The sequence below is a fragment of the Callithrix jacchus genome, chromosome 12, assembly GCF_049354715.1.
Source record: "Callithrix jacchus isolate 240 chromosome 12, calJac240_pri, whole genome shotgun sequence".
Taxonomy (NCBI): domain Eukaryota; kingdom Metazoa; phylum Chordata; class Mammalia; order Primates; family Cebidae; genus Callithrix; species Callithrix jacchus.
The window spans coordinates 117,120,598-117,147,490 of record NC_133513.1 but is presented as its reverse complement, the minus strand read 5'-3'; the positions used below and the strand labels follow the sequence as shown (position 1 = coordinate 117,147,490).

General features: G+C 46.4%; 1 protein-coding gene across 2 annotated transcripts in view; it reads left to right on the top strand.

Annotated features, from left to right (window-relative positions):
• The window catches only part of CPXM2 (carboxypeptidase X, M14 family member 2), a 254,732-nt gene extending 228,566 nt beyond the window's left edge, over positions 1–26,166 (top strand). For both annotated transcript variants that reach the window (XM_078344084.1, XM_035269392.3), the window contains exons 8-14: positions 663–786; positions 2,645–2,841; positions 4,195–4,374; positions 9,482–9,779; positions 14,875–15,014; positions 17,430–17,529; positions 24,779–26,166. In XM_078344084.1, the coding sequence (XP_078200210.1) occupies positions 663–786; positions 2,645–2,841; positions 4,195–4,374; positions 9,482–9,779; positions 14,875–15,014; positions 17,430–17,529; positions 24,779–25,032 (1,293 nt within the window). In that variant the 3' untranslated portion in view covers positions 25,033–26,166. The remainder of the gene's footprint in view (positions 1–662; positions 787–2,644; positions 2,842–4,194; positions 4,375–9,481; positions 9,780–14,874; positions 15,015–17,429; positions 17,530–24,778) is intronic.
• Positions 26,167–26,893: the final 727 nt, after the last annotated feature.

Genomic DNA, 26,893 nt, shown 5'->3' with positions numbered 1-26,893 from the left:
TCAAGATGAGTTGTAGGGGAGGGGGACACAGCCAAACCCTATCAGCAAATATCTCAGTCCATTCATGCTAAAATACTATAAACTGAGTAGCTTACAAATAACGAATCTATTAAGAGTTCCGGAGGCTGGAATGTCCAATATCGAGGCACTGGCAGATCTAGGGTCTGTGAACTCTCTGGTTCACAAAGGCACTGTCATGCTACATCCTCACATGGTAGATGGGCAACAAGCTCCTTTGGGCCTCTTTTGTAAGGACACTAATCACTCCCTGGAGGGCCCAGCCTTTCATGCATTAAGGATTAGGTTTCAGCCTATGGATTTTGGGGGACACAAACATTTGGAGGGTAACAAGAGGTGATAGCCACAACCAAAGGGTGCTCAATGTACAGGGCCACAGGGGGTCGGGGGAGGCAATGGCCAGGAGTTTCTTCCTGGGGGGGGTGATGATAGAGCAGTTACTGGAAGGAAATAGGGATTATGTAAGGGAGAGGGATACAGGAGGGTGTTCTGGGCAGAGGCCATAGCAGCTGGGGTGTGTGGAATGTGGGGGTGTCCTCCCCTTGCTGTGGAGGAAAGCAAGAGGTGTCTGTCTTCTTGGGAGCTCTGTCATTTTAGAGCATTGCCATCGATGCTTAGAGCCTTTAATTTACTTTGTTTTTCAGTTGATGAAAGTTGTGAATGAAATGTGTCCCAATATCACCAGAATTTACAACATTGGAAAAAGCCACCAGGGCCTGAAGCTGTATGCTGTGGAGATCTCCGATCACCCAGGAGAGCATGAAGTCGGTGAGAAGGGCCCCTCTGGGATGCTTGGCCCCTTCATCTTTCGTACCCATGTAAATAGTTAGGAGACTGTTCATTCTATGAGAATATTCATGCCACAGGGCATCAGCTGTCCACACTTCAGCTCTCTCATGTAGACAGATTCTGCGCAGGTTGGTTTTGTGAACCACTCATTTTATGATATGGACTGTGGAATTATTTACACTGGAAACATCCATCTTTTCTCCAAATGGAGCATATTTCATTCTCCGTTGTTCACCTCTGAGACCAACCACAATAGCTAAAGAAGAAGGCGGCTGAGGTGGGCAGGACAGAATTTCCTCCTCCTTCAGGATTCCCTCATGGTTAATGACTCACATTAGAGCAGCTTTTCCCCCTTCTTAAAAAAACTCAATTCTACGTTTAGGTATTTCCTGTTTCCAGCCATTTCCCATTCAGTCGCTCCCCAACCTGCCCGTCTACAGGTCAGATGGGCTTCTCTGATTTTCTTTTTGGTAAATCTGGGAGCTCTTTGGAAATCTGCTGATAGTTAGGTGCAAAGATATGTCTGATTTACTCAACTTTAACATTCATCAAGGTCTCAGGAGTTCCTCTCACGAGTTTATTTTAAATGGCAAAAACTTTATCTGCTGGTAAAATCACATTTCCTTAAAAGTAGCAGGTTCACCAGTGAGGAAAGGAGATGTGTTGTCAGCTGGTGCCCAGCACTAATACCTGCCAGGCCTTCGTCCTTTGTGGCTGCTATAACAAAATCTCAGAGGTTGGGGAATTTCTAAACAACAGAACTTTATTGCTCACAGTTCTGGAGGCTGGGAAGATCGAATTCAAGGCACAGGGAGATTCAGTGCCTAGTGAGGGTGTTTCTCTTAAGACCCGTTCTTGTCTTACATGGTAGGGGCAGAAGGTCAAAAGTGCCTGGCTAGTTCTCAGGAGCTCTTTTATAAAAGCAGTAATCTCTTCATCACCTCCTGAAGGCACTAACTCTTTTATTTTTTTCTTTTTTTGAGACAAGGTCTCACTCCATCTCCCAGGCTGGAGTGCAATGGCACAATCTTGGCTCATTACAACCTCTGCCTTTCAGGCTCAATCCTCCCACCTCAGCCTCCCAAGTAGCTGGGATTACAGGTGTGTATCACCATGCCCAGATAATTTTTTTTTTTGGTAGAGTCAAGGTTTCACCATGTTGCCCAGGCTGGTCTTGAACCCCTATACTCAAGCCATCTTCCCACCTCGGCCTCCCAAAGTGCTGGGATTATAAATGTGAGCCACTGCACTCAGCTGGCTCCTTCTCTTAATACTCACACTGGATTTTAAGTTCCAACATATGAATTTTTGGGGGACACATATGTTAAACCATAGAACCCTAAGATTTCAAACGCTGAGCTTTGAAAGAGAATATACTTAAAGAAAGTCCCACTCTACACTGTGTCACTGCTGATTTGCCCTGATGGACTAGTTTCTGCTTATATTCATTTGTCTTTGTTAAACTTAATAGGAAGTTATTTTAAGAAAAATAATTACATCCCAAAAGAGAGGACTGATTGCTACGGCTTGTGCTCAACTTGTAAATGTTAAGCTGGAAGCACTGTGTTATTTGATCTGTTCTTGGTAAATAAGAATGGACATTATTACCCTGTGACAGGTGTCATGTCAGATTTTTCTACACATTTTCTTACATACCTGACTCTCTGGGAATAAGACAGTTGTCCTGATGTCATTTTAGAGGTTTATTTGAAAGAACAAATAGGGCTAAAGTGGTAAGCTTATATTATTCAAGACTCTCCCCTCTAACACAATGTGATAAACACCATTTGGCCCTAAGTGTTTCAACATGAACCTGTGCTTCTGTCTTTGAGTAAAGGTGAGCCTGAGTTCCACTACATCGCAGGGGCCCACGGAAACGAGGTGCTGGGCCGGGAGCTGCTGCTGCTGCTGGTGCAGTTTCTGTGCCAGGAATACTTGGCCCATAATGCACGCATCATCCGCCTGGTGGAGGAGACGCGGATTCACATCCTCCCCTCGCTCAACCCCGATGGCTACGAGAAGGCATATGAAGGGGTAATGGCCCTGGCCCATCTCACCCAGTGCGACGTGGGCAGCTAGGCCCCAACTCCAGAGTATGCCCGTCCCTAGGGTTATGCAAAATTCCACTTTACGAGCTTTATTCATTTATTTACTTTTGAGTCATTGTCTCCCTCTGTTGCCCAGGCTGGAGTACAGTGGCACGATCTCAGCTTACTATAACCTCTACCTCCTGGGTTCAAGTGAGTCTCCTGCCTCAGCCTCCTGAGTAGCTGGGATTACAGGCGCCTGCCACCATGCCCAGCTGATTTTTGTATTTTTAGTAGAGAGGAGGTTGGCCAGGCTGGTCTGGAACTCCTGACCTCAAGTTATCTGCCAGCCTTGGCTTCCCAATGTGCTGGCATTACAGGCATGAGCCACCGTGCCTGGCCACATGAGTTTTATTTTTGAGTGTCTTTGCTGAGGTAGGGAAGCCCACAAGGTTTATCAAAGGTGCAAAGCAGCCATTGAAAATGATGGTGGCCTTGAGAGGTGGACATGCTGACAAACGGGAGGGAGTGAAGATGAACAGCAATATTGCTATATATACCATGATAATGGAGTCCAACAGTAACACTTTATGTTGGCTGAGCCCTTAATCATGGCATGTCCTAGCCTTGATTATTACCTTTCATTTTCTCATCAGTCCTCTGAGGATAGTTGTTTTATTATTATGATATATTTTTTATATTTTATTTTCCAATTATGATAGAGAATGTATATAGGTTATAGGTGTGCATAGAATATGCATATGTACAGAATTAGGTATAAAGAGAACATAGAGTATAGTTAGTATTATGTTGTGTTGTTATCAATAGTGATATGTCACAATACCTGAGATTAAAATGGAAAATTATATTAAAACAGTGGTACCTATCAAATGCAAGCTTAACAGTACAGAAATGTGGTTTATTAGTGCAGATATAGTCAGTTAGGAATTTGCATTGCTAAATAGTGAGCCAGAATCATGGACAGGCAGGGAGAATGCATTACTACGATAGCCGTTGATATTGCAGTGATGAGTTCATTGCTACTCAGAGATTCAGCTGACCAGTATAGAAGACAAGAAGGTAGGGGTGGAAGAAGGAACCTAATGCTTTTTAAGCACTTCCATGTGGCAGGAGTAGTTCTCTGCATTCCCTCTTTGGAGTCATTGGCTGAACAATCACCCACCATATATGAATAGGAGGTTTTTCAATATTCTCCTTTAGATACCATCTTTGGGTCAAAGGGCATGCAGAGGCTTAGAGGCGCTCCCCAAGGGGAAGCGGAGATGGATGCATCTCGTATGGTAGAGGATCCGGGCTGTCCTGTAGCCTGTGCATTCTTCACTCTCTGACTTGTCTCTAGGGCTCGGAGCTGGGAGGCTGGTCCCTGGGACGCTGGACCCACGATGGCATTGACATCAACAACAACTTTCCTGATTTAAACACGCTGCTCTGGGAGGCAGAGGACCGACAGAACGTCCCTAGGAAAGTTCCCAATCACTATATTGCAATCCCTGAATGGTTTCTTTCAGAAAACGCCACGGTGAGTCAAAATACCCCTCATCTATAAAGCAGCTAAAGGCCAGGCTTAACCCCCATTGATATTTGCAGAGGATACGACATTTAAGAAAGAGACAAAACCATTTTTTTCTTTCATGTTTCTCCAAAAGTAGGGAAATGTGCTAGTTAATAACTACCTTTTATGTGGATATTTGGGGAGATTCTTCATAGAAGAGGAATCATTTAATTGTATCTCTCTCTCTCTCTTTCTCTCTCTCCTTTCTTTTTGAGATGGAATCTTGCCTTGTGGCCAGGCTGGAGTGCAGTGGCAGGCTCTCAGCTCACTGCAACCTCTATATCCCAGACAAGCAATTCTCCTGCCTCAGCCTCCTGAGTAACTGGGACTTCAGGTGCCCACCATCCCGCCTGACTAATTTTTGTATTTTTAGGAGAGGCGGGATTTCACCATGTTGGCCAGGATGGTCTCGATCTCCTGACCTTGTGATCTGCCCTCCTTGGCCTCCCAAAGTGCTGGGATTACACGCATGAGCCACAGCAACTGGCCTTAATTAAATTTCTTAAGAAGCATATGGAGCTTCAAAACCAAAACAATCTCTCCTGAATTGCACGTTTCTTACTACCTTTATTATCTTTCTCACTGTTGGTTACACTACTAAGAAATTATCCTTAGCCATTACTGATTGCTTGATATATCTTATTTTTATTTTAGTATATCCCCTTGGGCTTACTACATGTGTTTCTTTGGAAAGAAAAATGAAATTAGATGAGAAATATTCCCCAAATTTCTTAGGTCTTGTTTTACAAAGAGTATATTGTAGAAGAATTCTCCCACACCTCTTACTGTCTTCCTGGCCTTCATAGTTGACCTCCTTACCCTTATTTTTTGATCGTAAACATCCTTCAAGAGTTCTACCTTTATTGCTATATAAGTTAGTGTTAGATTCAACTGTAGCAACAGAAAAATCAAAATAGTGCCTTAACAAGGTAGAAGTTTATTTCTTTATTCACATAAAAGTACCCTGGAAGTGAACAATACAGCCAGGTAGAAACCTGGTAATCATCAGAAACCCAGGATTCATCTCTCTCTCTGTCTTGACCATGTCAATATGTGACACTCATCTTCAAGGTCATAATCCAGGGTGGTAGCTGGTGTCCTAGATGTCAAGTCTATGAAGGAACAGGAGAGAAAGTGCTTGGGGGAAAAAAGTTCTCTCAGATAATTCAATTTCCTATAAGCAGTTCTACATAATAATTCTGCTGAGCTCTCATTGGCCAGAACTCAGTTGCACATGGTATCAACCACTGCAAGGAAGGCTGGGAAATGCTATATTTTAGACAAGCATATTGCAAACTTTCAGAACAGAACAAAACAAACCACGATTGGACTTCTCTTATTGTGGATCAAGGGAGCTGAATAGAGGACAGGAGCTCTCCCTTGGCATTCCAGCCCCCAGCACAGCACACGTGGGTGCCACTTACTGGAGGAGGAGCAGCAGGGTGGGCTCACAGTACAGGGTCATCCAGGCCCTCATGAAGTGAGCAGTGGGGCGATGAAGACAGACAGCAGCAGTACTACTTGGTTCATCTAGGATATCCAAGGGTGCTGATGCAAGAATGAGAATGGGGAGGCCCCTGAGTCTTCTGTGTTCTAAATCTGCTCTCATGTTTCCCACAGAACCTGTTTTCATTTTTTTGTTGTTGTTGTTGTTCATTTATTTGTTTGTTTTTCCACCTAACATCCTAATGACACCTGGCAAGGTTGAGAATTCAAGCTCTGTTATACTTTGGAAACACATAGATCAAAATTGGAATTTTGTTGCCAGCTTTCTTAGCCACTAGGCTATAAGAGCTAAGTAATTCTTTTAGCACAACTGTGCAGTCTCTGGATGTTCAGTCTTTGCTTTTAGACTAGAATTTAGTTTTTTGAGCTTGTCTAGAACTACAAAGAGAATTACATAATTCTGTTATCACCAATACTTCTCTCAATTGTGGACAGATTAGACATAAGAAATCAGCAAAGATAAAGATTTGAATGACAAGGCTAACAGGCTTGTCATTAGAGACCTATGAGAATTCTATAACCAATGATTGGAGAATATTCTTCTCAATAATCCTGTAACATTTTAAAAAATCGATGATAAACTGGGCTTATAAGGGAAATCTCGACAATTTAATTAAAAAGCATAGATGTCAAACGGACTTTGGTGTAGTCTCATAACCACACGATTCAACTAGAAGACTGGGACAGGATTAATGAAAACATTATGTATTTAGAAAACAAAAAAACTTCTGAAGAATGGGTCAAAGAAAAAAATGCTGGCAACTAAAAAATAATTGGAACTGGATAATAATGAAAATATTACATATTAAAATTTGTGGATTACAGCAAAGAATAGTGCTTTAGGGAAATTTTTAACTTTAAATTATTATATTGCAAAGGAAGAATGAAAGTTAACTAAGAAGCTAGCAAAATAAATAAATAAATAACAGAAAAAACCCAAAGAAAGAGATTAATTAAAAAACAAGGGCATTGGGAGGCTGAGGCAGGTGGAGCACTTGAGGTCAGGAGTTCAAGACTAGCCTGGCCAATGTGGTAAAACCCTGTTCCTACTAAGTGTACAAAAATTAGCCGGGCGTGGTGATGTACAACTGTGGTCCTAGCTACTTGGGAGGCTGAGGAAGGAGGCTCACTTGAACCTGGGAGGTGGTGGTTGCAGTGAGCCCAGATTGTGCCACTGCAGTCCAATCTGGGTGACAAAGTAAGATTCTGTCTCAAAAATAAATAAAAAGCAAAGGCAAAATCAATGAAATGATAGAAAGCAAAGAAATAATATGAAGTGATTTGTCTATAGAAAGGTGTGTTTGATAAAATTTAACAATTACAATAATAAAATCTCATAAAAATTTTGAATATAGCTTTCAGTGTGAAGAAGGCTATTTTAGATAAGAAACAGCATTAATCATAAAAGATTAATAAATTTGACTACATGGAAATAAAAAAGTCTGTTCATCAAAAGATTTGAAAAACTTTAATAAGCTAAAAATTGGAAGAATTATTTGTAAATTATATGACTGAGAAAATTGGAAATTTAAAAGATGAAGAAGAATAATAAAAATATGAACCATTCAGTAGAAAAATGACAAAAGGTAAGAAGAGGCAATTCATAGAGGAGCAAACAGAGTTATAAACATGACAGAATGCTCTGCCTCACTAGTACGAAGAAAACACAGATGACAGAACATTATACGTCCGTCGTTTGGCAAAACTAAACAGGGCTCAGTGTGGGAGGGAATACGGGACAGTGGATCTCTTATGCATTGTGGATGAGTATACATTGGCATAATTATTTTGGAAAATAATTTGATTGCCTCGTAAAGGAGAATATTTCTATATCCTATGCCTTTGTAATTCCATTTCTGGTGATACATGCGAGATAAATTCCAACACATATGTACCAGAAGACAGTTCAAGAAAGTTCAAAGCCATACTGTTCATCATAGGAAAAGATAGAAAATTACCAATGCCCATCATCTATGAATAGCTATTAATACGTTAAATGACGTCTTCCTGTTGAAGTGAAAAAAGTCTGACAATAGCTTTATTCAACAACAGGATGAATCTGGGAAACACGAAATTGAGGGGAAGGAAAGAAGAAATTGCAGAAGGCAACCAGTAGTGTAGTTGTGCCCCTCCGCCCCTGCCTTTTTTTTTTAGATCAAAAGCAAATAAAACCAAATAATATATTTTCATGTATACACATATGGGATAAAACAAAAGAGAGAGAATGAGAATCACATCACTTAGGATCCAGTGGCTGCCTCCAAGTGGGCGACGGGAGGGTGGATAGGTAGGATGGTGTGGGCACACAGAACAGAAATTGTTAATGAAGTCCGGGGTTGGATGATGGGTTCACAGGTGTTTTCATATGGAAATAAATAGCAGAAGGGGACCAAGCACAGACCAACAGTGATACTGTGTGATGGACTAAGCTCTCTCATTAGTCCAGTCCAGGGCCCCTGATGTGTTTAAACAAAAACAACAAAACTTAGTGAATCCCAAGTCCATTTCATCCCTTACTCAGTTTCCTATACTGCATGAGGAAATGATTTCAATGTCTGCTCTTTGTCCTCGTCAATTATCTTATTGAGTTTATTGTCACAGGGATTACAATTTATGTAAATACTTGTTTCACTGATCAATGTTTGACCGTATCAAACTTTCAAATTTTAGCCTTTAACCTTTCTTTTCTTTTTTCTTCCTTCCTTCCTTCCTTCCTTCCTTCCTTCCTTCCTTCCTTCCTTTCCCTTTTTTCTTTCTTTCTTTCTTTCTTTCTCTTTTCTTTCTTTCTTCCTTCCTTCCTTTCCCTCTTTCTTCCTTCCTTTCTTTCTTTCTTTCTTTCTTTCTTTCTTTCTTTCTTTCTTTCTTTCTTTCTTTCTTCTTTCTCTTTCTTTCTCCCTCTCTTTCTCTCTCTCTCTTTCCTTCCTCCCTCCCTCTCTCTCTCTCTCTCCCTCCCTCCCTCCCTCCCTCCCTCCCTCCCTCCCTCCCTTCTCTCTCTCTCTCTCTCCCCCTCCCCCCTAAATTTTATTATTAAACTATGTCAAACATAGAGAATCAGGGAGGAAGCTGGCCAGGATTGCCAGGGACCTATTGCAGCTCCGACACTCACCAGTTCCTGTTTTGTCCACATCTTCACTCACTTTCTCCTCCTCCCCCAGATTACTGAAGTCAAACTCGGGCATCATAGCATTTCCTTTGTAAAGATTTCTGTATATATTTCTAAAAAATAAAGGCACTCTTTGACAACCATAAGGTGTTACCATTATTATATCAAAATAAATTATTTCTTAATATTGCCAAGTATCTTGTCAGTGTTCACGTTTCCTCTGTTACCATTCCCCTCTCCCCAAGGTTGTTTAAATCAAGATCCAAAAAAAGCCCATTCATTTTGAGTGGTTTGTGAGTCTTTCTAAGTCTCCTTTACATTTTCCCAGAACTGACTTTGAAATTCTAAACTTTCCTAAGATTATTCCATAAAAGCACTGATTTTTTTGACTATGTCCCTATATGACAGCTGGGGAGAGAAAGCAGCTTCCTGCTCATTTAACTCGTCCATTTGGGATGTTTACAGGTGGCTGCGGAGACCAGAGCAGTCATAGCCTGGATGGAAAAAATCCCTTTCGTGCTGGGCGGCAACCTGCAGGGCGGCGAGCTGGTGGTGGCGTACCCCTATGACCTGGTGCGGTCCCCCTGGAAGACGCAGGAACACACCCCCACCCCCGATGACCACGTGTTCCGCTGGCTGGCCTACTCCTATGCCTCCACACACCGCCTCATGACCGACGCTCGGAGGAGGGTGTGCCACACGGAGGACTTCCAGAAGGAGGAGGGCACCGTCAATGGGGCCTCCTGGCACACCGTCGCTGGAAGTAAGCCTCCATGGGGGGAGAGTGGGCTGTGGCACGAGAGGATGCTGCAGGGGTCTCCTCCCGGTCTCCTGGTGTCACTGCTGTCGCGAAGTGGTGGCTGCCACGGTGCAGCATGTAGGACGCGACAGCACTTCCCAAAGCGCCACACTCAGGCACTCCTTGCATCCCGGCCTCAGTCTCATTTTCCAGCACGCAAAGGAGGTAACTGGGGCTGGAGACCCAAATCTGCTCTGCAAGACAGGAAGAAAGGTACAGGGCTGGGGTCTCTGACTCCGTGGCCTGAGCTTCGCTTCCGAGCTATTCCGATTTGATAGGGTTAGAGATGCGTAAAATTAGACTGAATGGCAATATTGGACAAAAAAAAAAACAACCCAGTGAAGGGGTGGAGAGCGTGCTGGTGCTGGTGCTGGAGCCTGGGATTTTCTTGTCTTACCTGTAAGAGCTGTTTTTTTTTTTTTTTTATTGTTGTTGTTTGTTTTTTGTGGTTGTTGGTTTTTTTGTTTGTTGTTTTTTGAGACGAGAGTTTTGCTCTTGTTGCCCAGGCTGGAGTGCAATGGTGCAATCTCTGCTCATTGCAACCTCCTCCTCCTGGGTTCAAGTGATTCTCCTGCTTCAGTTTCCCAAGTAGTTGGGCTTACAGGCATGAGCCACCATGCTGGGCTAATTTTGTATTTTTAGTAGAGATGGAGTTTTTCCATGTTGGTCATGCTAGTCTCGAACTTCCAACCTCAGGTGATCTGCCTGCCTTGCCCTCCCAAAGTGCTGGGATTACAGGTGCTTTGCCCAGCCAAGAGCTGTTCTTACCTTGGGTGATGTCCTGTGCTGTAAACCCACAGACGGTGCCAGGCATTCATCTCAGCTCAGCTGTGAAGGGACTCTGAGCTACAGGGGCATCCTGAGACTGGACCTGTGGTGAGGGTGGTCCCCTTCATTACCTGCTGTCCTCCAGTGGCCAGCAGTCGGCCCGTCACACTCATAACCACAGTCTGCGGTCCACACCAACTGGGTGTAGCATGGGGAATACAAGGCATTGCTCCTGGCATCCACTCAGGACTGCAGAGGCTCCCAGGAGAGACTGCAGGGATTCCCTCACAGCAGCCAGGGGGGCCCATCATCCACGTGCCAGGACAAGCACTTTGTTTCCTGTCTCAGGACTATTCCCTGACCCAGGGTTGAGGCTGTCTCATTCCTGCAGTTTCTCTGCAGGACCCCAGGCATAAGGCTTCATGCTTATTTCCTTCACTTTGTGAGGGTTGGTCAAGCCAATGATGAATTTGTAGAATATTTTCATGTCAGGCTGGGGGTTCAAATCCCACTCTGTCACTTAGTTGCTGTGTGATGCAGGGCCAGTTACCTGTTCAGGCCTCTCTGAACCCTTGCTTGCACTTTTTCATTTGTAAAAATGGGCATGATGGCTAGGCGCAGTGACTTATGCCTGTAATCCCAGCACTTTGGGAGGCCTTGAAGTTGGGAGTTCAAAACCAGCCAGGCCAACACGGTGAAACCCTGTCTCTACTAAAGATACAACAAATTAGCCGGGTGTGGTGGTGCAGGCCTGTAATCCCAGCTACTGAGGAAGCTGAGGTAGGAGAATTGCTTGAATCTGGGAGGTGGAGGTTTCAGTGAGCTGAGATCGTACCACTGCACTCCAGCCTGGGCAACAAGAGTGAAACTCCGTCTCAAAAAAAAAGAGGGGGGGGCATGATGATGAAGAGGAGGAGGAGGAAGAAGTTGGTGATGGTAGTACCAGCTCTGCCTCGGAAGCTGTGAGGATTACACAGGTGGAAGATGTGTTCAACGTGTGGCTCACAGAAGCAGTCCTGATAAGTTCCCATCCCCTGCGGACTCCCCTCTGTAGTAACACGGCTGCTGTGAAACCTCATATGGACACATCCTCATTGTCAGTTTCACTCCACTAATAAACTTTAATACTATTTGACTTTATTAGAAACTCAGCCTTCACACACTTGTCAAGTATGTTCCTACCCTTGGGAAAAGAAAAGCAAAAGCAGAAATACTTGTTTTTGTGGCCATTTTAAAACATGTACAGAAAGCTTGCTGGTTTTGCCTGGTACAGACCAAGCAGAGGCATTTTATCTAAATCCATCTTGGTTTTACCTTGTAGGAAATAAATAAAAAATGCGAATCTCTATCTGTCAAGAACATTTCCTAAAGGCAAAAAGCATTCTTGCTTTTCAAGTTTTTAGCCTAAAAACCCATCTACAAAAAGCTGGAAGTAAAATACCTGTTTATTTGTTATGGCTGCTGTAACTAAACCGGGCGTGGGCACACCTGGAGTCCCCAGTGTCAGTCACTAGTAACATTTTGTTGGGTTGGCTGCCACACAGTCACATAGGTAGCGTTTGATGTTTTTTTCTATCGATTACATTTTCCATTATTTCTGGGACTTGGCAGCAGAGCTGTGAGGTAGCTCGAGCCTTTTTAATCATTTATCTTCCTGACAGTGTGATGAAGTCTGCAGATTCATTGCTTTGTAGATTAATGAAATGTGACTTGTAATTTCCTTCCCTCCCCCTCCCTCTCCTCTTCACCGTTTCATTCCACTTTTTTTCACTCATTAGCTGTGCCCTGCCAGGCACTAGTTCATGGGGAACGTCCCAGTTGAGAACAAGGGTCAATACATTTTGAAACGCGCACCATTTGGAGAGTGTGTGCTTTCACTCCAGACTCCTGTGAGCCTTGCCGTTCCTGCAACCCTGCACCTTCTCCTCCACAGCAAAGGCAGGTGTTGTGGTCGCATCAGATGCACAGAGCTATGAGGAATACGGCTGTGCCTTCCCTGCTGAAGCTGGCGATAAGAGAAGGGTGCCAGTCAGGGAGAGAACACAAAGGAGCATCTCACCACCCCGGCCAGAATTGAAGTCTTGTGAAGAACTGTCTGGGGCACATCGTGGGCTTTTGTTCACACACCTCAGGCAGGAAGTCGCATTTTGCTTCTGAAGCCCTTCTCTGGCCACATCTTCTCAGCAAGTGGACACGTTCTGGAAGGCTGGCGGGCAACAGCAAGACAGAGTGGCCTAAGCTGCTCCACCTCCCTCTGGCTTCTTATTTTGCCAGTTCTTCTAAAGCTTCCTGTGCTCTGAAGGCACATATTGCAAAATGGCAGGCTCACTCCAGAATGTTTGAATATCACATTTATTTCCATGCTAATGAGGACTAGACGGGTGGAAGTAATGATCATTTTATGTGCAGAGAGCTGTTCAGCTCTCCCAGAAAGCTGGAACCTGTGCTCACTGGTTGTTTGCTGCCCCTGGCCTTCTTGCATTCTCTGTAATTCCATACTGCGGGTTTGACCGAAGGAACTTTGACCAACCTCCTTCAATGAGACCAGGCGCCGCGTAGAGGATTTTCCATTTGACTTGGCTCCGTCCCACCCTTTTTATTCCACTGCCCTCACTGCAAACATGCTCATGGTGTTTCATCACAGGCACGATCAGAGGCCCATTGCTGATGACATGTGAGTGGTGTGAATCTGGAGTTGGGTAGAATCTGTATACTTGATGCCATTTTGCTTCTGACTTCACTGACAAGGCAGCAGATTGATAGAGTTGCTCTTGACACCCCAAAGGCATGGTTTTGATAGTGAACATTGCAGGAGAGGGTTCCTTCTCGTGCATTAAGGAGAAGGAAGCAAAGTTGTCTGAGGAACACAGCACTCCTGCTTTCTGTGACCCTGACCCTAGAACCCGGAGAGGGCTGATCAGAGGGCCCTTCGGCTGGGTGAGTTGTGCAGAGCACAGCTTGTTAATCATCATCCTGTTCAAACGCAGAAATGCTGGGAAGGAAGTCGCTGGTACTTGATGCCATCAAACACTCATTTATTTATTTCACAAATGTTGGATAGTATAGTGGACGGAATGGTGGCCTCCGCAAAAGATAATGTCTGCTTTCTAAAACCCCACACCTGGCAATGTTAGCTTATTTGGAAAACGAATCTTGGCAAGTCTAATTATATTCAGGGTCTCCAGATGGGGTCACCCTGTGTTACCTGGATGGGCCTTAAGCTCAGTGGGAAGTGTCCTTGTAAGGGACAGAAGAAAGACAGAAGAAGAGGAGAAGCCATATGAAGGTGGGGGCAGAGAGCTGAGTGGTGTGGCCTCAAGATGAGGAGCACCTGGGGACCCCAGAAGCTGCAAGAAGAAAGGAAGTCCCATCCCTCCCTTAGAGGCTTTGAAGAGACCACAAACACCTTGATTTCAGACTTCTGGTAAATTTCTGTTGCTTTCAGCCAGTCATTTGGGGGTAATTTGTATTATAACGGTGGCCCTAGGAAATGAGTCCAGACGCCAGCTACATGTCAGGCTGGGGCATCCTATCCTGCTGTAGTCATGCCAGGAGGCAGAAGGCTTGTCTGCTTTCAGGCTTACTGGGAGAGTGGGTCTGCCTACAAGTCTGTTCAGAGCCATGAGCAAGGACATGCAGACGTGGGCCCAAACCTCCACTCTGGCCCTTTCTGGACACATACATGATCTTGTGTACGATTCTTCCCATTCTCAACCTCAGTTTTCTCATTTGTAACATTGTGCTGTGCTGCCTACCTCTGCTAGGTTTGGGGTGAAAATTAAGTGACCTAATGGCTGCAGAGTGCTTAGGACAGATCCTGGCTTATGGGAGGCACTCAGCAAACAGTAATATTTACTATTTTGTGATTTTTGGAATCAAAATAGAAGACTCTCCTAGTGCTATAGCTGAGACAGCATAACTGTAGAGACGAACTTAACCAAACACTTAAAACCTGTCGTGTTCATGAATGATAGCTTTACTCCAAAAGTGGAGCGTTAAACTTTTTTACTTTAATAAAATATTTTATCTAAAAAGCACTCATTTCATTTCTTCTTTTGTCAAAGATACCCTTCCGTGTATCTGTCCTCACCACAAACGGTTCCAACTCCATCTTCTCTAATGCACACACATTTGCTCTAATGCACATTTTTGTCTATAGTAGATACCTGATACCTCCCTGCTTAAACAAGGCCTTATGAATGTTCTTCAACATCCCTGCTGTCCCCTGTACCCCATTCCCCAGTGCCATTGAGTATTGTTCAGTTAAAGTGTTGTCCGGTTGGCTTGGCAGGTCTGAACGATTTCAGCTACCTTCACACAAACTGCTTCGAACTGTCCATCTATGTGGGCTGTGACAAATACCCACACGAGAGCCAGCTGCCCGAGGAGTGGGAGAATAACCGGGAATCTCTCATCGTGTTCATGGAGCAGGTATATTGTGGGCATGTGTCTGGGGTGAGGGAGACTCGCTGGGGCATGAGGCCACCGAGGTGACTAAAAGCATGGGATGGAATTAATGCTTCAGACCTGGGCCGGCCACAGTGCTATGAGGAGCCACTGTGTGTTGACACTTGAGTGGACTTCAGAAAAAAGGGCTCTAAACCAATGACCAATGCCCCTACTGGCCTGGAGCAAGTGGCACTGGTTTCTGAGTTCTCCAATGCTGCTCTGCAGGGAACAGGTTCTAATGTGTTTGAGTCAATGTGCCCTGGTCCCTTGCTTCAGTCTGCTCCAGCTGCCATCACAAAACACCACAGACTAAAATGGTTTACAGGCAGATGTTGATTCTCTTGCAGCTCCTGAGGCCGTAAGTCTGAAACCGAGCCTCCCTCAGGGTTGGTGTCCTCAGAGGCTTGTCTCCTCGGCTGCCATCTCACCACCTCTTCAGGCGGTGGTCATCCCTCTGTGTGTATGCCTCCATGTATGAGTCCAAATTTCCTCTTCTTAGGAGGATGCCTCCTTAACAGCCTCATTTTCAGTTAATTACCTCTTTGTAGGCCCCATCTCTAAATAGTCACATTCTGAGATTCTGGGGTTAGGGCTTCAACATACGAATCTGGGGGCCAGGGTAGGGTGGGGACACAATTGCATCCCTAATACCCTCCCAGGCCTTCGGAGTCACTGTTGCAGGTGACAGGGGTGAATGAGTTGGGAGCAGCTTTAAGAAGTGCCGCTGGGTTCAGCTGCCGAGCTGGGAACCTTGAACACCTCGCTGCCATAGGCTCTCAAGGACACATCCATCTTGCAGCCTTAGTGAATTAACTGGTTCTAGTTCTGCAACTAAGCAAGCAATATCCATGCTGCACTAAAGAACAGTCTAACTGGAAACCAACGGAACAAAGGGAAACCAGCGCTGAGCCTCGGGGCTCCTGCTCTTTCTAAGTGTTAATTCTGACTCTACCTTAACTTCTGTCCATTAGGAAGTAAGACCCTGGGGCTGGACACTAGCTTCCCCTTCCATGGGGTTGTATACAGAAGTCAGAAGGTGCATTCGGCCAATGGCTTGGGCTGGCACCTTTGGCTGCACTTCTGCACAGGGGGCAGAGGTTGGTACCAGGATTTAGCATCTGAGTCTGTCTCATGAGGGATTTGGGAGACTCAGCCTCCAGTGAGCTTCCCTGACACAGAAGGGTGTGAGTCTATTTTTTCTTCTTAGGGAAATCCTCACCCAAGGAATTCCTGTCCCCACCCTGGAATTTTGTAAGGGAAGGCTCTGTTTCTTTTGCATCTATGTAAAGAGAAGGTCTTGACTGTAACAACCTATCAGTCTTAAGTAATTATGCCATTTAGCCGAAGGACCTTCTGTGGATAAAATGCCCAGTCCCAATAATACGTAGAAAGTCATTGGCAATGATGGAATGTCACCTTGGACTGGCACATCATTCTACAGGTGGGGAAACTGAGATATAAGGTTCAGTGCATCACATGACACAACTAAGTCATCAGAAGGGTCTGTGCATGAAGTTGTCATCTTATAGGGAGGTTTCTTTGATTTTCTTTCTCCTCTGATTTTTAAGTCAGCACTTCCAAGAAAGTCAAAATAAATATGCCTATAAAAATTAAATTTCAGTTTTTAGTAAATGTGTTTCTGTGAACCATCTCAGATTCGAATATTTTTTCAGCCTCTGGCAATTCTAATGGAAGATCTTCTGATGCAAGAACCCAAAAGAAATGCAGAAATTCACATTCCAAATCCACACAGACCCAGGCCAGCCGGTAACCCGAGGACTCCTATTTTTTCTAAAAGAGAATTTGTTTTTTTTCCCTCTTCTTTTCTCCTTTCTCCTTTCCCCTTCTTCCCACTTAGCCCTTTTTGAAATGCAAAATAACCTGTCACTTCCCCCTCAGCAGACATTCCCTGCAGGGCAAGCTCATCTGTGCTCCAAGGCAGACCGCCCACCTCCAGGGGCTGGCCTCCGAAAGCTTGCCTGTTGGCCACTTTTACAAATTTTTTCTACCCAGGAAGGTGCCAACTCAGCTGTCTGGTAGATAAGACACCAGGCTAGCAGGGAGACCCTTGGCCTTGCTCAGTAACCCACTCCCCCATAAAAGGGGCAAAAATCTGCTTTTTGCACCAAAGGAGAAGTGGCAGATTTTAAAGCAGGACGCTTCCCCAAGGCTAGCTTCAGAAATAAGTTCACTTTTCTTACACCAACACCTGGCTCTTGTTAACTGAACCCTGCAATGCAGCAAGCAATGAACCTGCTTTTTGGCTTTGAGATGTGGTGCCACATGAGTTCTTGGTGGGAACGGGCCGATGGCGAGTGGACAGCCCACTCTCCGTTGTGCCACTGGCGCCCAGAGCTGGTCGGTGGCCTCACCCTGTGTCTCATGTTCACTGAGCAGGTTCATCGTGGCATCAAAGGCTTGGTGAGAGATTCACACGGAAAAGGAATCCCAAATGCCATTATCTCCGTAGAAGGCGTTAACCATGACGTCCGAACAGGTAACAGCAGATGTGTACAGACTGCCTCTTGGTAAGAAATATCCATTTTTTGAGGTGTTTTACTTGGGTTACAATCATGAAATGTCTGCCAGAAATGTCTTACTCAGAGCCAAATTAGAGTCTCCTTCCTCTAAATTTCCCACTTTCCAAGAGTCCCTTGAAAGGGAGGTTTTCAGCCTATGCTTCCTGGTTGCTCTCTGTGCCTTTCACAGGATGGTCATGGGCCAGCCAGCCGACCTCCAGGTGCCGTGGAAGTTTCTAAGGAGTCGAGGAGGCAGCTCTGTCTCTACAGAGTTGTTACATCTGCAGGCAACTTAGCTCTCAGATCAGATGAAATGTGGCCTGTGCCCTTGTGCCCATGAGCGCAGAGGTTGCAGGGAGGGAGGGAGCTAGGCTGTGCCCAAGAGGGAGGAGGTGTAGGCTGGGCAGCTTGTGCAGGGGTGGAGAGTTCGAATGCGCCAGTGGTGAGAGGACAGCTAGAGGGATGGGTTGGACTGGCCTGAAGTGCCCCTCCAGAGAAGATGCAATTTTTCCATTAAAGCACAGGAAATCACTGAGCATGTCTTAGGAAGACTCAAGTGTCTGTAATGCTGTAATGTGAAGGGCAGGATAAGAATAACAGTAACAATAAACTCTGTTAAAGGCTTTCTTGTATTAACTGCGTCATTCCTCACATAAGATGTATTTTTCTTGATGCTGTCATTAGAAGAGGAAATGCAACAGGGAGACCCAGCTTCCACTCACTGGAAGGGACGAATGTCTGGTGATGTTAACTAGTCAGGGCTAGCACATGTGACTCCTTTTTGAATAGAGGGTAGACAATTCTAGGAACTTGGATAATCTGAGGGTCAGAGGATGATCTCTAAAAGGCAGTGCTGACATGTTATTCCAATTCTCTTTGCTATAGAAGAAAAGAAATTGTAAGACTCAGGGTTTTATAAACCAAATTCAGTTTCCAGTTCCTAAAATGCCAAAACAATCTCCCATTTTCAAATGCACGTACGAAGTGGCCACACCACGTCAGGACAGCAGAAGGCTGCCCTAGATCACTCAGCAACGGCAGGAACAAGGCGCTGTTCCCCACACAATCTGTTCTCAGAATTCGCGTGCGTGCTTTCTTGCCGTTGTTTTCAGTTAATTGTTTTGAGGGAGACAGGCCATTCTCTCCCACTTATTCAGGTGAAAAACAGAAGCTGAAGGAGGGTAGTGACCTGCTGATGGTTAAAGGGGTGAGTGGGGTTTGGCTTCAGGTCTCTGACCCCCCGGTGGGCTGGAAGATGCCCTGCAGGTACCCCTCAGGGTCCCGGAGGACTCTGCCCTGTTCTTTGCTGGTTACAAAGTGATATGAAAACAAAGGTGCTTGACAAGTCCAGGTTTTCCTTTTGTGCCACAGGGCTGTCATCACCTGGGATGCCCCACTTAAAACTGAAAATGCTGTGTCCCACTCCCCACCCCTGTCCTAGGCAAACAGGGCTGATGGTCCCACGATCTGGCTCCTCATTGCTCCTTGTGGACTGACAGCCACACAGGGGGTCATCACTGCGGTGCCTCTGCCCACTTGAACCTTCTTCCCTGTGGGTGTCCCTGGGTTCCTGTCTCTTCCCTTTCAGGTCTTTGTTCAGACGTCACCATCTCAGTGCAGCCAATCATGACCCCCATGAGCATGGCACACCTCCTCGCTGCCCTGCTGATCCCTCTTACTTGCTCCAACTTTGTCCCTTTCCCATGGCACATCTCCCTCCTAACATACCACGTAGTAGGCTCGTGGGTGCTATGCTCGTTGTTTCTGCCTCTTAGCCCCCACAAGGTCAGGAGCCCCTGACTGACTTGTTGGTTTGTTCCTCAGTGTATTATGAGCACCCTGCCTGGCCACTTCCGAGCAGTGGATGCTCTATAAATACTTGTTGATGAATGGGCGGATGGACAGTACACGATGTTCCAGCATTACGCAGTGAGTGGCGGAGCTATGATTTGAGCCAAGCACTGGAGACTTCAAATCTGGTGCTCCTTCCTTTATTTCCATGCCATTTCTCTGGAACAGGGAGGAGAGGCCCCTTCTCTGAACACTGTTCCCATGATCCTGTTGTGCCAACAAAAGATCCCATTCCACCTGCCGGGAAGCAGACTTGGTGACATTAGGGTGAGGTGAGGCTGGGGTTCAGACCTGGCCCATGAACCCTTCATTGCCAGGCTCCCTAGCAGTAGGCCTGGCATAAAAGGCCAATAATTTAAATGGATAAAATGTGTCTGAAGTGCCACAAAAGAGTAGATTGCTGTGTAATGCCATAAATTGCATTTTGCCCACCTGGTTACTGATTTCTTCACCCAATAATATTTTCTGACCATTTCTACCATTTGTCCCTGACCTTATAGCCATGAACCATGAGGTTTCACACTGAATACCACTGAATTTTGTACACAGTAGCCCCTCATTGGTGCTCATTTTTTTGTTTTTTTTTTTGAGATGGAGTTTCGCTCTTGTTACCCAGGCTGGTGTGATCTCGGCTCACCGCAACCTCCACCTCCTGGGTTCAGGCAATTCTCCTGCCTCAGCCTCCCGAGTAGCCGGGATTACAGGCACGCGCCACCACGCTCAGCTAATTTTTTGTATTTTTAGTAGAGACGGGGTTTCACCATGTTGACCAGGATGGTCTCGATCTCTTGACCTCGTGATCCACCCGCCTCGGCCTCCCAAAGTGCTGGGATTACAGGCTTGAGCCACCGTGCCTGGCCCAGGATTTGTATTTTAAACATTACACACAAATGAAGCTCCTTTGAAATGACAATTTTTGTTGTTGTTTGTTTTTTTGAGATGAAGTCTCGCTCTGTCACCCAGGCTGGAGTGCAATGGCATGGTCTTGGCTCACTGCAACCTCCGCCTCCCGGGTTCAAGCAACCCTCCTGCCTCAGCCTCCCAAGTAGCTGGGAACACAGGAGCCCACCACCATGCTCGGCCAATTTTTGCATTTTTAGTAGAGATGGGGTTTCACCATGATGGCCTGGCTGGTCTTGAACTCCTGACCTCATGATCAGCCCGCCTCAGCCTCTCAAAGTTCTGGGATTACAGGCGTGAGCCACCACGCTGGGCCTGAAATGACAATTCTAAAGGAGCCTAGCACATTCCTTGGACTATTTAGTGCTTTGGTTGCAATGTGAGAAAACGTGAGGGTTTTGAACTGAGTGGGAGATAAAAAGGCCCTGGGGCCCCGTAAGCCAAGGTAGAATATTTTGTCTAATGGGTGCTGAGTTTGAAACCTCTGCAGTCAAGGAGACAGTTCTGATGAGCTAATGGGAAATGCATCTCCCTCCCTTGATTTCCCCTCTATAAATAATTTCCCAGTGTACTCTCATGACAGATAAACGCCATACTTTACACATGGCTCTTTACTTTGTTTCAGAATCTTTTGGTTTCTTCAAGAAAAGCTCTGAATTTGCTTTGATTTCTGTCTGAGGTTTACGTGATGTGACAAGTTTTATTTCGGGATGGATTTTGCATAAAATAAACAGAGGTATTAAATGTAATTCCACAGGGAGGGAAGCTGGTAGGAATGCTCTTAGTTAGATGCATGTCAGTATGTTGGCCGGACACCTGCTCACTGTTCCACATGCCTTTCCTTTGCTTGGTGGGTACTGACTTGACCTACTTGTCTGTGGACATCTGTGGGCCTGAGTTTCCCTTTCTGCTCATGAATGCCCAGGATGCCCACTATGTGTTGACTTCCACTGCGGCTCCCTAGCAGGCTCACCCTGTACACAGACTTGACCTCTAAGGCGGACAGCAGCCCAACACTGCATCCCCTGCTTTTCATAGTGTGAGTGATTCCAGACTGTTCCAGTGGCTAGAGACAGAAGCAGAAAAGATGAGAGCCTGAAGGAAGATGTGAGGAAAACAGCCAAGAAATGAGGAGAGCGTGCCCTGCCAGGCTGACGAGGGCATCAGCAGGTCGTGTCTCAGCAGTAGAAACTCCCAGATTACAGGGCCAGCGCCCTTCATTCTGGCCGTGTGAACCTACAGACAGTCCGACTGTTGTATTCACTCTTTTGACCTTTCTTATTGAGCCCCCACTGTGCACCAGACTAGAAATACTGCGGTGAACAAAACAAGTATGGCCTCTAAAAGTACATATTCTAGTGAAGGAGACCTAGAAATCATTTGAAAGGAAAATTTAAAAGTTCACTGCACACTGTGATCAGTGCCATGGAAAAAATAAATCCAGTGACATTTATAAACAGGTGGGAAAGCCAAGGAAGGGTCCCTCCCTAACAGGACATATACAGGCTGGCCTTTAGAAGGAACAGCATTCCAATTGGAGGGAACAGTAATTACAAAGGCTCAGAGTCAAGAATGAAGGAACAAAAGGAAGCCTTGTGTGGCCGGAGTGAGGCTGCTGGGAGCAGCGGGGTGCAATAATGTGGAAGGGGCCTGCAGGACCTGTGCTGGGTTTTGCTGTAAGCACTGAGCCCTTATCTGAGTGGGGTGAACCCTCAGGCTCACAGGAACACTGTCTGGACCTGCTTGTTTCTTTCTCCTCAAAAATTCATGAGTTGTATCTGAATTTTCTTTGAGGGCTTACCTAACAGGGCCACAAGGAGAGAACAAATTTCTTGAAAATTAGTAAGAATAGCTTTCATTATTAAAAACAAACTCTAGGCATTTAAATGGAATCTTGCAAGGCCTGACTTTACAAAGGGTGAAAGGAAGTTGACCTGGCACAGGAGTTGGAAACAGTAGTGGGAACAGTATATGCAAAACCCAGAGGTGTGAGATGTGTGTGTCCTGAGACAGCACTGCAAGGCACTCAGCACGGCTGGAACAAAGGGGTGTGAGATGCCCTAGGGGAGGGCAGGGACTGGGACCCCATGAGCTCGGACCAGCCGAGGACTTTGGATTTCATCGCCATGTGACCCTGTGATCACGGCAGGTTTAGGGAGTAAGCACTGTGATGTGTGTAAGGAGGCCAGCAACAGCACAGAGGGTGGATTGGGGAGGGGGTAGGGAGGGCTTCTTCTGGCTTTCATGGGGACAAGGGGAATCACAAAGGCTTCTTATTAGAAACTTGAACCGGAGCCCATTATGCTGATAACCATTCATTGTGGTTTCTTTCGCTTCTCAGCTTACTGAACACCTCCCTTGGTGAGAACCTGGGCTGCCCCTTCCCTGGGGTGTTTAATCTCCAAGTGTCATTGAGTCAGGTGCTGCCACTGGGAGTCCTGCTTCCAGGGGCCTTCGATGCCCAGACCCCACAACAGCAGTTGGCAGGGCAGGCTCTCAGCCTTAACTAATCCCTTCTGAGCACCCTTGATAGTTGAGACCTAATATGCTCTGCTTCTCAGGCCAGTAAGCCACATGCTCTCCTGGTGGCTCACTTCTCTCCAGCGCATTGAGATGAACCAGTGTTCAGCTGAGTGAGACCTGTTTGGTGTTTAATACAGGAGGATAAACGGCACGCATGCTGAGTGCAGAAGAGGAAAACATGGGCTCTTCAGGCACCTGTAGCTTTAACACAGGGCCGAGGCAGGAAGCGGAGGCCGTTTCCACTCTCAAGGATGTGCTGCCTGGCAGCAGGGGAAGACAGGAGGACGGGGCGAACACTTAAAGGAGGTGGCTCCCTCAGGCTTGCCACGGACTGTGGGAGCCCTGGAGAGATCTCCAAAGCAAAGACAAATGTTGCTGTGAGGCTCAAGTCACCTGATTGCATAATTCAGCCTGCTCTGTGTGCTCCTGAGAAGGTATGAAGTAGCATTTTATTTAGCTGAAGACCTTGCCACTTCACTAAAGGAAGACCCAGGGCACAGCACCAAGAAACGCCAAGAAGCCGCCCACCTGCACATGTACCTGGGCCTCTAAGATGGAGTCCTGTTTCCCATTTAGCTCCTTCATGATGTACATGTGGCCATCATGTGGCCAGCGACTGCCTCCACATTTCATTTCTCGTCACATGCTGTGCTCCTGGGAGCTCACTGTGTTGCACAGGGTGTCTCAGATGAATCGGGAGTAGAATGTGCATAGCTTCACCATGATGCTTCAAAGGGTTAATATATCTGCGTATGCGGGAGACAGCAATTTACAGGCACACACATACATAGTTTTCTTCCATCCCTTCGAAGACTTCAAGACGTGTTAAGACAAGCAAACCTTGTCTAAGGCCTACTTAGTACTTGATCAAACCCAGCCTTTTCTCTACTTGGCTCCAAAACTTCAGACAGGGCAGGACCTTCGGATTGTCATAAGCGAAAGACTGCTAATTGCTAGCTGTGTGACCTGGTGTAGGAGACTACACCTCTCTGGCATCAAATTACTAATGTAGAAAAGGGAATAAGCACGCAGCCTGCATCATGGAGTCACTTGGACAGTTCAGTGAGCCAGCTCCAGCCTTGCCCCTTGACATGCGGCCACCGTTATCCAGGATGGTCCCTGGTGTCTCCTTTTCTGTCTCATGGTCTCTGATATGCTGTGGATCTAAGTGTTCTCATCAGGCTATAGGCTCTCTGGGAGGAGTGACCTTCAGCCTAAAACCTGTCTCTATGCCACAGAGATGCAGCCTGGAGCTGAGGATGGACCCAGGTCACATTAGGTGCCTGGGAGGTAATCGGCCAGTGGTTACCTGGGAGGCAGGGACAGCACCTCAGCTCCAGCACGGGTCTCATGTGGTCTCAAGGCTCCTCTGCCCTGCAGCATCCATGTATAGATGCCCCTGCAACTCCAAGTCACTCCAGGCCCCAGCCTGGGAATGGGGTACAGAGGCCAGGGCCTCTCCTGAGTGATCTGGCCTCATCCTGTGTAGTTCTTTCCTTCTCTTCCTGGAAGTGAAGAGCTCACACCTTTGAAAAACAGTTACTGTGTGCTTGCAGCCATGCTAAGGAAGCCAGGGAGCCCTGCACTGATGGCTTTTTAAGATGGCATTTTGTGGCGAGGGCATACCATTTGGAAGTTCAAGTTCACAATGAATGGCTCGTATTGCCACAGAACAGGGAGCGTTAGTGATCAGCTCTCCAGCTTTACTCCTGTGTATCGACACTATGGGGAGCCTATACCTCCTCTCCCTGTCAAAACCATTAAGGCAGCTTTCAGAGAGGAAAACATCTTGGCTTCCAAAATGCCTTAAGAATTTGCATCTGCAGGGACTAGGATTCCACATTGCCAGCCTGAGAATCTCTCTCTGGCCCAGGGAGCTGGTCTTGGAGGAGGGCTGGTGGGATCTGCATTAGCAAGAGCTGCTCTGAGTCTCCCCTGGTTTTCTTTCCACAGCCAACGATGGGGATTACTGGCGTCTCCTGAATCCTGGAGAGTATGCGGTCACAGCAAAGGCTGAAGGCTTCACTGCATCCACCAAGAACTGTATGGTTGGCTATGACATGGGGGCCACACGATGTGACTTCACACTCAGCAAAACCAACATGGCCAGGATCCGAGAGATCATGGAGAAGTTTGGGAAGCAGCCCGTCAGCCTGCCAGCCAGGCGGCTGAAGCTGCGGGGACGGAAGAGACGACAGCGTGGGTGACCCTCCTGAGCCCTTGAGACTTGTCTGGGACCCATGCAAATTAAACCAACCTGGTAGTAGCTCCATAGTGGACTTACTCACTGTTGTTTCCTCTGTAATTCAAGAAGTGCCTGGAAGAGAGAGTGCATGGTGGGGCAGGTCCCAAAAGGGAAGGCTGAAGTCTGAGGCTATTTTCTTTTCTTTGTTCCCACTTATCCAAATAACTTGGACAGAGCAGAAAAGAAAAGCTGATGGGAGTGAGAGAATTCAGCAAGTCAACCTGGGAATGAGAGAGAGAGAGAGAGAGAAAGAGAGAAAAAGAGGGGAGCCTGTCAGTTCAGGGCTTCCTGGCTGCACAGGGAAGGATTCTGGTGCTTCCCCTGTTTGCGTGACAGCAGAGTTCCACATGCGTTTGCAATTTGCACAGCTAAAATTGCAGCATTCCCCCAGCTGGGCTGTCCCAAATGTTACCATTTGAGATGCTCCCAGGCATCCTAAGAGAATCCACTCCCTCTGGCCATGGGACATTCCAAGCTGCTACAAATAAATTCTGTGTTCTGTTGACAATAGAGTCATTGCCAAGTGAACATCAGTGAGCCTCTTGAATGAGTTTAGTCTTTTTCAACAAAGGAGTGTGTTCATAAAAGGAGAGGGAGGCCAAGATCATTCAGGAGTTTGTTGGGCAGCAAGCGTGAAGCTTCTTGCACAAATGGTGGGTCCATAAAGAACCCCCAGACTCCCTGCTGATCCAGTAGCTCTGGAAGCTCCCCAGCTAGGGAGAGCCAGAGATGCCAGCCTACCTGAGGTGCCAGAGAATTTAGCCTGGATATCCTCTTTTACCTGCCAGGACTGGAAAGAGCCAGAAGCGGGGTGACCTGAAGCCCTCTCTCTGCTCAAAGAATTGCCCCTGCATGGAATTGAGTGCTCGTGGGTTGGCCTTTTATCAGTCTGGGAGTTATTTTTGATATGTGGAATGCCAGATCTTCCAAATTAGGCTAAATGCAATGAAAATCTCTTAGGATGATCTGTGGAGTATCAGTTTGGGAAGGATTATTGAATTATGCAAGAAAAAAGTGTGTCTCACTTTTTGTTAATGTCGCTGCCTCATTGACCCGGGAAAAATGAAAAATAAAATAAAATAAAGCAAGCAAATGGTAAGACCCTTCTGGTGTGTGGCTTTTCTGGGTAGTCTTGCAGCCACTCCCTCCTTCTGAGCTTGATCACCCTAGACAAGGTGACTGCTTGGGGGCGGCCATCCTGTGTCCCTGCTAAGCTCAGCACTGATGCTGACAGCTCTGCGTTCCCTGCCTCCTCCCAGGAGACACATGCTTGGGACCCGCTGTTGACTCTTGGAGATACCAGTGAGCATCTTTACAGAAAAGATGCTCATGTAACTTTTGCACAATCTGTACTCAGGGTCAGCTAACTTCTTTAAAAGATTTGGTAAATATCTCAGGCTTTGTAAGCCACACAGTCTCTGTTATAACCACTGAGCTCTGCTATTGTAGCACAAAAGCAGACATACACAGTACAGTCATGAATGGGCCAGCACTTTGGGAGGCTGAGGTAGGTGGATTGCCTGAGGTCAGGAGTTCAAGACCAGCCTGGATAACATGTGAAACCCATCTTTACTAAATATACAAAAATTAGCTGGCCATGATGGCCTAAGCCTGTAGTCCCAGCTACTCAGGTGGCTGAGGCAGGAGAATCACCTCAACCTGGGAGGTGGAGGTTGCAGTAAGCTGAGATTGTGCCATTGCACTCCAGCCTGGCCAACAGAGCAAGACTCCATCTCAAAAAGAAAATGTGGTGGCTCAAGCCTGTAATCCCAGCACTTTGGGAGGCTGAGGCGGGTGGATTACCTGAGGTCGGGAGTTCAAGA